Source organism: Vombatus ursinus, unplaced genomic scaffold, assembly GCF_900497805.2.
Source record: "Vombatus ursinus unplaced genomic scaffold, bare-nosed wombat genome assembly UNPS02014801.1, whole genome shotgun sequence".
Lineage (NCBI taxonomy): Eukaryota > Metazoa > Chordata > Mammalia > Diprotodontia > Vombatidae > Vombatus > Vombatus ursinus.
The window spans coordinates 17,930,037-17,944,871 of NW_020954579.1; the positions used below are offsets into that span (position 1 = coordinate 17,930,037).

Genomic DNA, 14,835 nt, shown 5'->3' on the forward strand with positions numbered 1-14,835 from the left:
AGAGAGAGAGAGAGAGAGAGAGAGAGAGAGAGAGAGAGAGAGAGAGAAAAGTGATGTGCTCTAAGTAATATGAAATCTGGAAGATAACAGAGATCAGAGTACCGTCCTCATTGCCAGGAAGAGCTCAGTAATACCAACAACAAACATTGATAACTAACATTTATATAATGCTTCAAAGTTTGCAAAACTCTGTAAATATGTTACTTCATTTGGTAGCTGAAGAGCAAGGATCCATGGCTTGAACTGCCATGGTTCTAGCCCTGCCTCCCCCTAATATCTTATTGATGGGCACACCCTTTGTTCTCCCAGAGATGATTCCACCATGCTCTCACATTTAAGAAGTAAGCATGTCATAGCGGGTGTTATTATTCGTCCTTCGTTTTCAAAGAGGACCGCTGAGGTCATGGGGGTGATGTCTTGACTTGTGCATGAATTGGATTTAAGAGAGGCAGAGTTGCACAAAATCATAAGCCTCACTCTGTCTTCCAGGGTCATTGAAGTCCAGTGGCAAGACAAAAGTCAGGATGACTTCACCTGCCTTCATGGCCATAGGTACAAATTGTCCTAGTCCACCCATTCCTCTGGGAGAAGAGTGGATAGAGCACCGGACTTAGGAAGACCTAAGTTGGAATCCTTCTTCAGACACTAGCCTGGGCAAATCATTTAATTTCTGAGTCTAAGTTTCCTCATCTGTAAAATGGGGATAATAACAGTAGTTATCTCACAAGGTTGTTGGAAGGATCAAGTGAGGAAATGTATTTAAAATATTTTGCAAACATTAAGGTACTATATAAATGTCAGCTAACATTGTTATTGTTCCTAGACCTCTGTGATCTCAGCTCCCTTAAGAGATAGATGCAATTTTTGGTCTGTTTCTTGGACTAACTTTTGCCTTCTTCCCAGATGTAGGTGGCCCTGCAGATCCTATTGCCCCGACCATCATCATCCCTCCCAAAAATACCAGTGTAGTGGCTGGGACCTCAGAGGTGACCATGGAATGTGTGGCGAATGCCAGGTCAGTAACCATCTCCCCTGTTCCCTCCTCCCCACTGCCCTTCCAAATTTCCTATGTTCCTCATCATGGTTGGCTCCACTGTTCTTTTTTTTAATTTTTAATTAATTTATTTTGAATTATCAACAATCACTTCCATAAGCTTTTGAGGTTTAAATTTTTCTCTCCTTTCCTCCCCAAGATGGTGTGCAATCTGATATAGGCTATACATATATATTCCTATTGAACATATTTTAATGTTGTAGGTAAGAATTAGAACCAATAGGTGACGCCACTGTTCTACTGGACACTCTTGATCTGACGCTAATTGATGTCTCTTTTCTATGCTTCTATTAATCTATTATACATGTCTCTGAATAGCCCAGAAGGGACTAAAACAAAGATTATGGAAAACCAGAGTCTGAGAGGCCTCTGTAAACAGGATGGGGGAAACGGGCATTTTGTGGAAAGAGCTCTGAAATTTACTAGATATGTGGTCATGATTCAATCAACTAACCTCTCTGAGACTCATTTTCCTCATTGAGGAGTGGAAATAAAAATATTTTGTGGCTCAATGAAAAGAACATGAAATAAGAGGTCTTAGGTTCAAAATCTGAACTCTGCCACTTACTATATGACCTTAAGAAAATCACTTCTCTTAGACCTCATTTGTAAGATGAAGGTATTGAATGAGATGACCTCTAGGGTGATTTTCCTATGATCCTGTCTCCCAAGATTGTTGTGAAGATCAAATAAGATAATGTATGTAAAATGCCATATCCACATCAAAAGAAAATACAAGGAAAGACATTTTGGGGTGGAGAGAGAACTGGGCTGATCTGGCACTGGTTCTTTATTTGTTGGCTATGTATGTGTATTTCACTCTACGGATTTGTGTGTGTAAGTTCCTGTATCTCTTTTTCTGTTTCTGTGTGTCTCACCTTTGGTGTGTCTTTCCTATTTATCCAGGTTTTTCGTGCCTTCTCGTCTTCCCCTCAATTCCCCTCCCTTCCCTTCTCCATATTGAATGAGTTGGAGCGTACGGGGAATAGAGAGGGAAAATAGGAAAGGGAAATATCAGGAGACAACTTTTAAGATGCTTAACTGAATTTTAAAAGTCCAGTTCTCTCAAGTACAAATTACTGCATAACCGATGCAGATTTATGCAAATGAGCCTCTCTTTTTCCCTTGCCTCCTGCCAGGCCCCTGATCAAACTGCATATCATTTGGAAGAAGGATGGGGTGCCAGTGTCAGGGGGAATCAGTGACCACAACCGACGGCTCACTATCCTGAATCCCAAAGGCAGCAACACTGGCTACTATGAATGTGAGGCTGTCCTACGCAGCAGCAGTGTCCCTTCTGTGGTCCGGGGTGCTGTCCTTTCTGTGTTGGGTGAGTACACAGCATGGAGATGGGCTGGGAATAAGGGTGGGCAGGAGGGAGCACTCCACCGGCATCACAGCACCCTCTTAGCCTGAAGCATGGGGGAGCAGAAAGGGGCAGGGTAACTTCCCATCTATCAGGGGTTCCTACTGAGTGGCCAACCCAAGAGGAGCCAGGCCTCCAATGCTGTCTTTTTCCTTCTCCCCCTCCCAGAGCCACCCCAGTTTATTAAGGAGCCAGAGAGACACATCACAGCAGAGATGGAAAAGGTGGTGGACATACCCTGCCAGGCAAAAGGTAACGGTACATTGGGAGGAAGAGGAAGAATATCACACCTCTCCCCGCTCCCCATTGTGGGTTGAATTGTTCCATTGCTGAATTGTGTCTGCTGCTCCGAGGTCCCCCTGAAGTGGACATATTACTAGGAAAGAAATCAATCTGGCCGTCAGCAGGCACCTAGGAAAACAAAGAAGCCAAATTACCGTAATTTCAGGGCTATAAATCAATCCAAGTTATGGTAACTTCAGGGTTACAAATGAGCCAAAATTACCGTAATTTTGAGGCTACTGACAGCCAAATTGCCCATAATTTCAGAGTCGCTGACAACGCCAAATTACCATAATATCAGAGCTACACTAGTCAAGGGGGGAAAGCACCAGCATTAGGTGTGTCTACTCTAAGATATAGCTCATAGAGCAGCACTTGGGTTCTTAGCCATTCTATTCAGTCACCAAGACAGCATTCTCCACTTTCCTACCTCTTCTGTCTTCCTCAAGTTAATGATGAATTCTCACACTGTTTTGGTTCCCAAATCTCCTTTCCTTCTTTAGATGTAGCTAAATCAAAAGACAATCCAAAGGCAGATAGGCTTTATAAGACCATACAAAAGGCATAGTGGTAAGGCGCAGTGTGTGCTATTGATAATATTATGGTATTGAACAAAGAACTAGGCACAGCTTTTCCCCAGTGGAATGATAGGCAAGTGAGAGATGCAGATATGGAGAGGCACTGCAAATCCGCAGCAGAAAGGCTTAGGAAGAGAAAGGAGAAAACTGTGAGTGAATTGGGGGGGGGGGGGGGGAAGAGAGAAAATAGGGCAATACCAGCTGCATTCAGACTGTATAGGAATAGACTTGGACCACCAAAGGTATTTTATATTTAGAAATAAGGAAGGGGCAACTAGGTGACACAGTGGATACAGTGCCAGGCCTGAAGTAAGGATGAATCAACTTTGTGAGTTCAAATCTGGCCTCAGACACTTACTAGCTGTGTGACCCTGGGTAAGTCACTTCACCCTGTTTGCCTCAGTTTCCTCATGTGTAAAATAACCTGGAGAAGGAATTGACAAACTGCTCCAGTATCTTTCACAAAGAGTAAAACACCACTGAAAAATGACTGAACAACAACAGAAGAAATAAAGACTCTGGGCCAACTCAATTCCAAATCTATGGGATTCAAATTCCGTCTTTCCTCAGATGTCTGCCTGATGTTCCACCCATATTCCTATATAATCATTGGCTACCACCTTTGGGAATAAAAAAGTGTTGCATTGTCTCCGAAATAGAATAAAGCATCCATCCAGAAGTACTATAAGCCAAAAATGTTTCTAGGTGGTACAGTCTTTATAGCACTGGACCTAGAGTCAGGAAGACAGGAGTTCAAACCTGGTCTCAGACACAGCCTAGCTGTGTGACCCTGGGCAAGTCACTTAACCTCTGTCTCAGGTTCCTCAACTATAAAATGGGGGTAATAATAGCACCTACCTCCCAGGGCTGTTGTGAAAATCAAATAAGTTAATATTTGAAAAGTGCTTAGCACAGTGCTTGATATATAATAGGAGCTTAACTAATGCTTATTTCTTTCCTTCCTTCCTTTCTTCCTCGAAGGCTCCATATGAGGAGGTAGTATGGTATAAGGAAGGAGTATGGACTCTTCTTGAAAGAACCTTGTTCAAACACCACTCCTGGCATTGACTATATTATGACGATAGATAAGTCACTGAATCTCTTGGAGCCTTAGTTTCCTCATCTATAAAAAAGGAAACTTCCAGAATTTATAAAGGACCAAATGAGATGATATATATAAAGTCAATATAAAAATAAAAATGTATATAAATGTATATAAAATCAATTTGCAAACATTCAAGTGGAATGTGTATGTGTGTGTGAGATGAAGGGGTAGGAATTTGGCCTCTAATTCCATCCAGGGCTGACCCATTTGATGAAATCACAGAAGGAGTAGAAATAGGAAGGCATTAATATGTTAATGAAGTGCAAAGGGGGGTCTACATCCTGTTATGCCTTCATGAAGTGTGAAGAGCTGGAATTCCTGGTGTAATTAGAGCTGAATATTTATTGGTTATACCCCTGGTGGCCCTTAAAAAGCAAGCTCACCAGCACTGAGGCACGGAGCAGCTTTGTGGAATGTGACTCCTGAACCCCGACCAATGGGCAAAGCAGATATCGTCTTCTGTCCTTCCCTCTCCTTCCCCCAATCAACTGTGAGATATTGAAGCAGAGCTGCTCATCCAGGAGATATCACATCCAGCAAGAAGAAAGAATCTTAGGGTAAAAGGCAGCTTCAAGGAGCATGACCCCTGGCAACAGAGAAGAGAGCAAACCAATTCAAGGGAATTAGCCCTGGCAGTTGGGAGCTGAGCTATGGAGAAGAGCAGGTCCAGGGTGTCCGACTGAATGACCTTCCCAGCACAAACACTGTGCCCGGGGAGAGAAGTATGAGGACACCACAAGAAGAAAGAATGTTGGGACCCAGAAGTTTCAGAGGCATGAATTGACTTGGCCCCATGTGATCCCTATATATGTGCCTCACTACCAGCAAACTCTAAGTTTGTGCCTACAGTTCCTACTGAAATTATGTGCATTTGTAGCAGCACACCTGAGGTTTACAGAGAGAATGGTTTATAGCTAATCTTCTTATTTCTTACTATGCCTTCCAAATGCCTTGTTTTGTTCTATTTGTATATATGGACTCATAGTTAAAGGTAAGAGCACCAATGGGGGCTTATGTTATAAATTATATAATTAGTTATAACTATTATATACTACATAATTAATTATATAATAAGTTACAATTTTAGGATTACAAACCCATAGAGTACCTTTGAACCTGCGCAGTAGTCACCCACTTGAGAACCTAACTCCTAAGTGGAAGTATAGCTTACAGAGGATATGCTGTAGTTATTGCTGTCTCCATGTAGGTGTGCCATCTCCTGTCACCACCTGGTACAAAGATGCCACTGTCATTGATGTGAAGAAGCTGTCAAGGTTCCGACTGCATGGAGATGGGAGCCTGCAGATCAGTGGACTGGTGCCTGATGACACAGGCATGTTTCAATGCTTTGCCCGAAACTCGGCTGGAGAAGTACAGACTTCCACCTACCTTGCTGTCACCAGTAAGTTGAGCTGTGGGAGAGGGAGAAGGGAAGTCTTAGTTTTTCCAAAGGTGAACAGCGCGCTTGAGAAAAGTTTAACATATCATGTCGTCAACATAGACACCCTCAGGTTGGACTCCTTGGACAACCAAATCATTTGTGCAGTGGCTTGTATAATAACCTAAACTTGAGAGGCAGTATGATATAGTGGACCTGGAATAAGGAAACCTAGGTTTGAATCCCAGATCTACCATTTACTAGCCATGTAACTATGGGCAGGGCATTTGACCTCAGTGCCCTCATCTGTGAAATGTTCATAATATTTGTACCCTCTACCTCTCCAGGTTGTTGTTCAGAGAACACTTTTTAAACTGTAATGCACTGCATAAATGTGGAATGTTATTTTTATTTTGACATAAATTGCTAAGCAGTATTGCTGCCCCATTCCCAATTTTCATCACTGAGGAAGTATCTAATCCCTTAAAGTTCACTCCTAGATGTTCTTTCTTTGTAGGGGTTTACTCACATCTGTTGGAAGAGGTTGCCCAATGTAGGCCTCAGGCTATAGGATTATATAATCCTACCTCTGCTTAATGAGGCAATTTGTCCATTCCCTCCTCCATACCCCATTTTAGACACCATATTTTATTTTGAAAATAAGATAGTGTTGTAAAATTTGAAAGAGAGCTGACCTGAGAGTCAAGAGAGATGAATGAGTACCAACTTGGCCATTTACCTGCCATATGACTTTGGTTAAATCACTTAAACATCTCTGAGTCTCAGTTTTCCGATCTGTAAAATGAAGAATTTGGTCTATATGATCTCAAAAATTTTATAGTTCTATGAAAACACCATTCACTGGCTTCCTTTGACAACTCATTGCAGTATTTACCACCTGAAATGTTACAGCAATGCATCTAGATGTCAATGGGCAACACTCCATTGACCGCAAGGAATCCAGGAAGGAGAACATGGTTTTGTTCAGAGATCTCGGCATACTGTTTGCTGACAATGAAAACGTGTTGGGTCTTGGCTTCCATTTATCCTTGACCATGTTGTTAGCCTGGCCCTGATTTTAGAGAGGGAAAGGAGCTCATTGTTCCCTCTACATTCCACCTCCAGCCTCCATAACTTTGTACAGGCCATTCTCCGTGTCTGAAACAGTCCCTCCTCACTGCCACCACCTCATGAAATTGTTAGTTACCTTCAGGCTCACCTTGGGCATTACATCCTAGGTGAGGTCTTTGCTGATATCCCGGTAGCTGTTAGAGCATCTCCTCTTCCAAAATTACTTTGTTTGATCGATATATAGATATACATATGCATATATATGTGTGTATTTATATGTATTACATATACTTTGAATTTGCCTCTCTGTATGTATATGTTTGTGTGTCTATATATACACATAGACACACACACACATTTGCTTCTCTGTGTGTGTGTGTGTGTGTGTGTGTTATATTCCTATGATAGAATATAAGCTTCTTGAGGGCAACGGCTATTTCATATTTGTTTTTGTATCACCAGGTCCTGGCACAGTTCCTTGTATATAGTAGGTGCTTAATAAATGCTTAATGGATCAAATTAAAATGGATCAAATATGATCATGCTGATGATAAAACCACCCATTTACCTTCTGGGGAGAATCACAAATTTCTGCCCAAGGAAAAGACTTGAATGAAGCCAATCAGTTGACTGCTTGGAAATATGGTAGTTTTTACATTATCAGCAACAAGTATTAATTTTCATCATCCTAATAGACTTAAACACTTCAGTTATGCAGCAAACATTTATTAAGCGCCTATTGCATTCACTGAGCTAAACGAAAAAGTGAAACAGTGACATTTCAAAAGGTTCGAGAGTTATAACTTCTGAGTAATTTTATCATTTTATGAATAATGCCAGCATTTTAATAAAAGGATGGTCATTTGGCTGTCTCTCTGTTAGACCAAAGACAGTCATGGCAGTGGGCTCACAGCTTATATGCCCAGTGGAAGAGGGGTGTTTTCCGGGGTGGCAATCGCCTTTGACTGGTTAACAATTAATGGGAGAATGAATATTGCAACACAGTGCTAGACCTGAGCTTTGATTAAGTCATTTCTTTCTAAGTTACCCCCAGCCTTGGGCAGTCTATTCAAAAAATTTATCCACCCAAGCCTGAGTAGAAAGAGTTTCACCTTAGGTCTATTTGGGTGGAGTAGTAATATCCAGAATGAGGAGGATATTAATTCTATCTTCCATCAACCCTGTCCTTGAGAGATTGGACAAGGAAATAGAAAAGGGAAAAAAAAGCTGGGGTCTCCCCGGTTTTAATAATTGATTATTAATATGAAAGAGATAATCATTTCTCTCATGACGTTCTCCCAAATTGTCAAAAGATCTATGATTTCACCAGTATCCATATTATTGTATCAGTATCTCAATCCCTCCACCCCACTTCAATTTAAGATTCTTCATGAATTTCAGTGCCTCCCACATCAAAAAAAAAAAATATGTATTATCTATTGGACAGCTTTTCAAAGATAAACTTCTCCAGGCTTAGGTCAGCTAAGGTTGAACCACATAAGACATAGTCCATTACCAAATGGTTGATCCATTCAGTTTAGTCGAACTTGCCAGAGTTTGCCCTCGGCCAGCGTAGTTTTTTGAGAGCCAGGATCAATGGTACGTGACAATGAAGTATTCATTGGAAGATGAGGTTAGTGAAAGAGTAACAACAATGACAATAATAATAACAATAATAATAAATTTCAATTTACATATGATTAACAGTTTCTCACTGTTGTGAAGAACATAATGAAAATTCTGTTGGGGTGAGTTTGTCAGTTATAATGCCAGGTCTTAAGTGCCAGGGGAGGTCTGGATCTTTCCCGTTATTGGGGCCTGTGAACAAATAGGAGAAAATGATTGATATCATTCATTTTCCTGGCAATGAACCTCAACAGGGAAGGTTAACTAGAAAGGCATTGGGTAAACTAGAAAAAATGTGTTTATTTCAAAGGTTATTGGGATATGTTAGTGTGGATTTCCTGCTTCTCTGCAAAGGAACCAGGCAACAGTACCTAATATGATGCATTGCATGAATAAATGTTTGTTGAATGAATGAGTGAAATAACAAAATGGGAGGGGGCAAACGGGAGATTGTCTGCTTAGGGCTTAGGGTCACTACTGTCCCTCAGCCAGGGGGAGCCCAAATGGAGTCTTACTAAGGAGTTTGTCCGTCTCTTTCCCAAGGCATTGCCCCCAACATCACCAGAGGCCCGTTAGACAGCACAGTGATTGATGGCATGTCTGTGGTGCTGGCATGCGAGACATCTGGGGCACCCCGGCCAGCTATCACTTGGCAAAAAGGTAAAAGAGATGATATTCAGGAGGGGCATATGGGCAGTGGGTTATAGTAACAAGGGTATAAGACTGAGGCTTTCAAGACTTGGATTCTAAAATTATGGCTCTGTAGTTATCAATCTTTGTGACTTGGGGCAAATCATTTCAGCTGTCTGGGATGTACCCTAAGGGCTCCCGAGCCCTGCCACTGTACCTGCAGGACCACCAGACCTTACTGGCTTTCCTGCAGTTGAATTCTGCTCTGTGTGTTCTCTCCTTCAATTAGAATATGAGCTCTCTGAAACGAGATTGTCTTGCTTTTGTATTTATATCCCCAGCACTTAGCATAGTATTTGGCACATAGTAAGCCCTTAATTAAAACCTTTTCTCATTCATATACAAATCTATTCATGCACATCTACCCAGGGATACTTTATTTTATATCCAACCACACATGGATATTTGCATAAGCAAATACGTTCCCGGATATGCACACGTACAGGTACACTCATAAAGGCAGGCAGAGATAACCTTAGGGCAAGTCAGCAAGACTTTAGGTCTCCCTTGCCAAAGAACATTTCCCAACCTGTCCAGGGCCATCATCTCTACTTCATCCACTTGTCCCCTCCTTCCCAATGCTTCCGTCTGCTTGTCCCATCATCCAAAGCTTAGGCACTTGTCCAAGGTGACTTTTTCCTGAAGCATCCAGCTTCAAGATGCCCATCATCAACTCATCAAAATCATTTGCTTCTACCTGATTCGCAGGTGCCAGCTGCTTCTGCGCTCTCTGTGTTTGTGAGAGACTGAGAAGGAAGGTGCTGGGGCCTGAAGGCAGTGATGGAATCTAGAATTTGAGCACCGGAGCTTAGGAAAGAATGAGAAATATTTATCTATTAAGAAGCAAGTGCTGTATAGTAGACACAGCACTGAACTGGACGTTAGAAGACCTGGATTCTTGTCTTCACTTTACCATTAACTAGCCATGTGGCCTCAAGCAAATCATTTTTCCACATTTCTAGGCCTTAGTTACCTGATCTATAAAATGAAACTAGATAAAGATAATTTCTAAGGTCCCTTCCAGCTATGAGACTGTGAATCTGCAATTGACTGAGATGTTTCTGGAAGAGAAAGGCAAGATAGAGACAAACTAGGTATACAAAAAGAATATTAGGTCATCCTGCCCACAATCCACTCTCCTGCTATATTTCTCTCCGTGTCCTTCTCAATCTTGGGGTAGCCTGGCAGTGCCAGGAGAAATAGGAATCAGGGATCGTGCTGGCTGCATATTCTTCTGTATCTCCCTGCAGGTGAGCGGATCCTGGCTAGTGGCTCCATCCAGTTGCCCCGCTTCACTCTCCTGGAGTCTGGCAGCCTGCTTATCAGTCCCACCCGTATCTCAGATGCTGGCAGTTATACATGCTTGGCCACCAACTCACGGGGAGTAGATGAGGCATCAGCAGATTTGGTCGTGTGGGGTAAGTTGGCATTTGCAGCTAATAAGAATGAAAAGTGTATATATGTATCCTATGTGAATCCACACACACAACGGACATACACAAATATATACCTATAGACCTCCCTCTCTCAGTACACATGATCATATGGGGTTCTTACAGATGCAGTCAAAATCTCTACCTTTGTAAATGTTTTTGATCTCAGGCGCCCCATTTTTTTTAAGGAAATTGACAAATTAGAATGGGTTTTTAATGGAAGGCAACCAGGACAGTGTTTGGTCTGAAGCCAATGTTATGTGATAAATAGTTGAAGGGACTGGTAATGTTTAGGACAACCAGAAGCTCCCAGGCAACATGTACAGTGAAAAAGGTAAGAAGATACAAGTAAAATGTGTTAGAATATTGCTTCTCTGGGGTACATGCCTGTCAAAAGAGGGTAAGCTTGATGCTTAAGTCGTGCAAATCAGTGTGACTTAATAACACCTAACATTAGCAGAGGTTAGACGTGGGAAGAAAGAGTGCAGCCAAACAGGCCTAAAAATAACATTCCCTGGAGCCCCTTAGAATTCAGAGCTCCCAGAAAAACAAAAACAGTGAAGAGGTCAATTTGTTGTGGCAATTATAGAGTGTCCTCATTATCTCTTAGATACATACACAGCTATACTCATCTAAGCAAGATAAATTAACCTTGGGGCCGGTCACTGGACTCTGTCTTTCCTGGCTAGGGCATCTCTCTTTGTCTCCAGACTTGTCATCTATGCTTCACTCTACTGACCCCTCATCTCCATCCCTTCCATTCTTTGTATGGCTCTCCCTTCATCTACAGCTGTACTTCACATTAAGAGAAGTAGGGACAAAGAAGTGTGGTCATGGGGCAGCTAGGTGGCGCAGTGAATAGAGCTGTGGCCTTGGAGTCAGGAGGACCTGAGTTCAAATCCAGCCTCAGACAAGTTACTTAACACTTACTAGCTGTATGATCTTGGGCAAGTCACTTAACCCCGATTACCTCACTAAAAAAAAAAAAAGAAGTGTGGTCTCAAAGAGAACTGTCCCGGTGACTTAGCAGGGATGGGTTGTGTGTATCTTCCTGCCTGGGGGTGATCAACAGTTATAGGTGATGTAAATACAAGCTGATTGTCCTGCTGGAGAAGAAGGTGAAAGGGCTCAAGGGGCACATCTTTATGCTTTGAGTTATTAGAGAAGACAAAGAATTCATATGCAAGATGAAAAAAATAATCTAGGGAAGTGGCCAGGTTAAAAAAAAAAAAAGATCCTGAGAAGGTTTTGAAGAAGGAAAACTAGTGATGGGGAAGTTTGGTATTGAGAAGAGAATGGAACAAAGGAGAAAGAGAAGAAAATACTCTGCACCACTGGAGAAAGCAAGAGTCTACTCAGACAGAAGGTGAAACTTGGGCTTTTGGAGAAGAGACAACCATTGGACTAAGAGGAGGCAGAAGGTGCCTCCATGACTCTTACTCAAGGAATAGAGAAGTAAGACACGAGATTGCGGGTGATGACTTCCCATGGAGAAGATACATGTATCAGCTCATATGAAGACATGGATGAGTAGGTCAGATGATAGTGCTGGGGCAGGGGGCCTTCAGGCCATAGAAGCAGGCCACATGATAAGGCCTGAAAGACCTTAGGAGGTAGTGGCAGGGTCAATAATAAGGGCTCCTGGTCCTCCATCTCATCAGAAGGAATGGAGTTGATGACTTCCAACTCATTCAAGCCCTGTGATTAGTCAAGTAGCCCTCTCAGGCAAGAGGGGAGAGTACCTCTGGGGGCAGGATGGCCTTGGGCTAGGGAAGAAAGCAAGGGAGGAAGAGAAACGAGAAAAATGCACACACACACACACACACACACACACACAAACACCCCCTTGGTTCTTCCCACTGCTCAGCTATCCCTGATGGATTCTGGCATAAGGATGAGGACTAATTTATGTGGAAATTAGGAAAACACTTGCAATTTCTTGTTAGTGACTTTGAGGTATTGGTTAAGAAAATAAAGCTTAGGAGGGCATAGGTGGAATTTTCATCTTCCAGTTGAAGTTCATAACATTTGAAAGAAAATGAAAACTGTTTTCAATGAGTGAGAACTCTTCTTTGGTTTACTCATTGATTTTTGGTGATTTTTTTCTCTCATTTTCTTTTGAGGCTTTCTATGGTTTTGCTTCTTTGCAGAGTTTCTATTGCTGTTTTTGAGAGAGATCTTGAGGGATTAGATTTGCTTCCTTTTTCTTCACTGTCATTCTAGAGAGAAGTTGTTAAACCAAAGGAAGATTGTAGGAAGTGAGCAGCTAAATAGCAATGAAAATGGGGGTCAAGAACAGGGTTTCTTTTTCTGGACCATATTGTACAATGGCAACCCCATGGGAATGTGGGGGTTCAATGTATCTCATAGAGAAGGGAAGACCTACTGAGTTAATCAGGAGAACTTAGAGCTGAAATTTGAAAGGGAGAGAAAGGGGGGGTAATGTCCAGATGAGCTGTCAATCTGGATACTAAGGAAACAATATTGTGTATTGGAAAGAGCTCTTCTGGGTTTGGAGACAGAGAATCAAATCCCAGCTGTGCCACTTAGGTAAATCACTTACCTCTCCTAGGTCTCAGTTTCCTACTTTGTAAAGTGAGGGTATTGAACTAGATGACCTCTAAGGTCCCTTCCACATCTTTAATCCTATTAATGATATCAACAGATGTAAAACTGGATCCCGTAAAGCCTAACACAATTCTTACTTAGAAGGTACATAGCATGTGAGTAGACCTCATTCTCCAATTGGTCAATTCCTCTCAGAACCTTCATGTTAAGGAAACTGCCCATAACAGCCACATTCTCTCCTTCAGTCCTCTCTAGACTCCATTCTTAACTCTCCAGGCTTCTTTCTCTACCATCTGGACACCTACACACACACACACACACACACACACACACACACACACACACATGCACTTTCAGATTCCATGTGTTGTCTTCCCCGTTAGAATGTAAGCTCTTTGAGGGTTTACTCCTTAAAGGACTGACTGTCTTTATGCTTGTACTTGTATCTCCAAGACTTAGTACAGTGCCTGGCACATTTTTTGTTTAGTCATTTTTCAGTCATATTCTACCCTTTGTGACCTCATTTGGGGTTTTCTTGGCAAAGGTACTGGAGTGGTTCGCCATTTCCTCCTCCAGCTTATTTTATAGATGAGGAAACTGAGGCAAACAAGGCTCAGGGACTTGCCCAGAATCACACAACTAATAAATGTCCGAGACTGGATTTGAACTCACTAAAATGAGTCTTCCTGACTCCAGGCCTAGCATTCTGTCCACTGCACCACCTAGCACCTGCCTGATACATCATAAGGGAATAATAAATGCTTATGAAAGTGACTTGACAAGTAAATAAAACAAAAAAGACTTATTCCTTCCCTCAGAGAGTCTATAATCTAACTGGAATTAGGTTGGCATTGATAATTACATAACCTCATATGTCTATGGATCAATGTCCAAAGTATGAGTAGCCAACAGAGTGAACTTAACATTTTAATATAAGAAAGCACTTTCATAGACATCCCTAAGGCTGGAAAGACTGTAATTCCTGACCATGATGTAGCAGTGTAAGGATCTAGACCTCATTCAAAAGAAATAGTTCTGACAGAAGGAGTGGGCGAGCAGGTACTTTCTGTCAGGAGGGTAATCTACACCTGTAAGGAAACCCACAAACCTGAGGGTAGACACTTGGTGGTGAGAATTAGGGGAAGGATAAGGAGGAACTGTCTTGAGATGTGAAATTGGCAGGCACCTTAGGAGAAAGTGACTGTGTCTGCTTAGAATTCATGATAGCAAAGGAAAGGAGTGCTGGCTAGAGTCAAACACATACCTTAGTATTTAGGAGAGAAGATTTCCAAAAGTTCCTAGCAAAGACAGATGTAGAGTCCTTGAAAGGAAATGTGGCTCAGGAAGGAAGGGAAGGGCAAAAAGTGGGAATTCTGACAAGACAATTACAAAGGATCCCAGTGAGGGAGGAGAGAGGGATGTGACTGAAGGGACTTCTCCAGCTGTGCAAGAATAGATTCATAGAAGCTCAGGTCAGGGTGAGAGGGGAGCAGGGCAGGACTCAGGCAGAATTGTGAAAGAGGCTAGTTATAATCAGAAGCCACCCACGGCTTTCCCAACCAGGATGTGATCCCCTCTGCAATATCTCTGACAAGTGGTCATTCAGACTCTGCTCGAAGTCTGCCTGTGATCGCTATCTCCCAAGGGAACCCTTGTATTTTTGGCCAGCTCAGCATCCTAGGGA

General features: G+C 42.2%; 1 protein-coding gene across 1 annotated transcript in view; it reads left to right on the forward strand.

The window, feature by feature from the left end:
• The window catches only part of SDK2 (sidekick cell adhesion molecule 2), a 449,888-nt gene that overhangs the window by 312,180 nt on the left and 122,873 nt on the right, over window positions 1-14,835 (forward strand). The window contains exons 6-11 of the mRNA XM_027873081.1: window positions 904-1,015; window positions 2,194-2,384; window positions 2,589-2,672; window positions 5,593-5,787; window positions 9,004-9,120; window positions 10,401-10,568. Of these exons, the coding sequence (XP_027728882.1) occupies window positions 904-1,015; window positions 2,194-2,384; window positions 2,589-2,672; window positions 5,593-5,787; window positions 9,004-9,120; window positions 10,401-10,568 (867 nt within the window). The remainder of the gene's footprint in view (window positions 1-903; window positions 1,016-2,193; window positions 2,385-2,588; window positions 2,673-5,592; window positions 5,788-9,003; window positions 9,121-10,400; window positions 10,569-14,835) is intronic.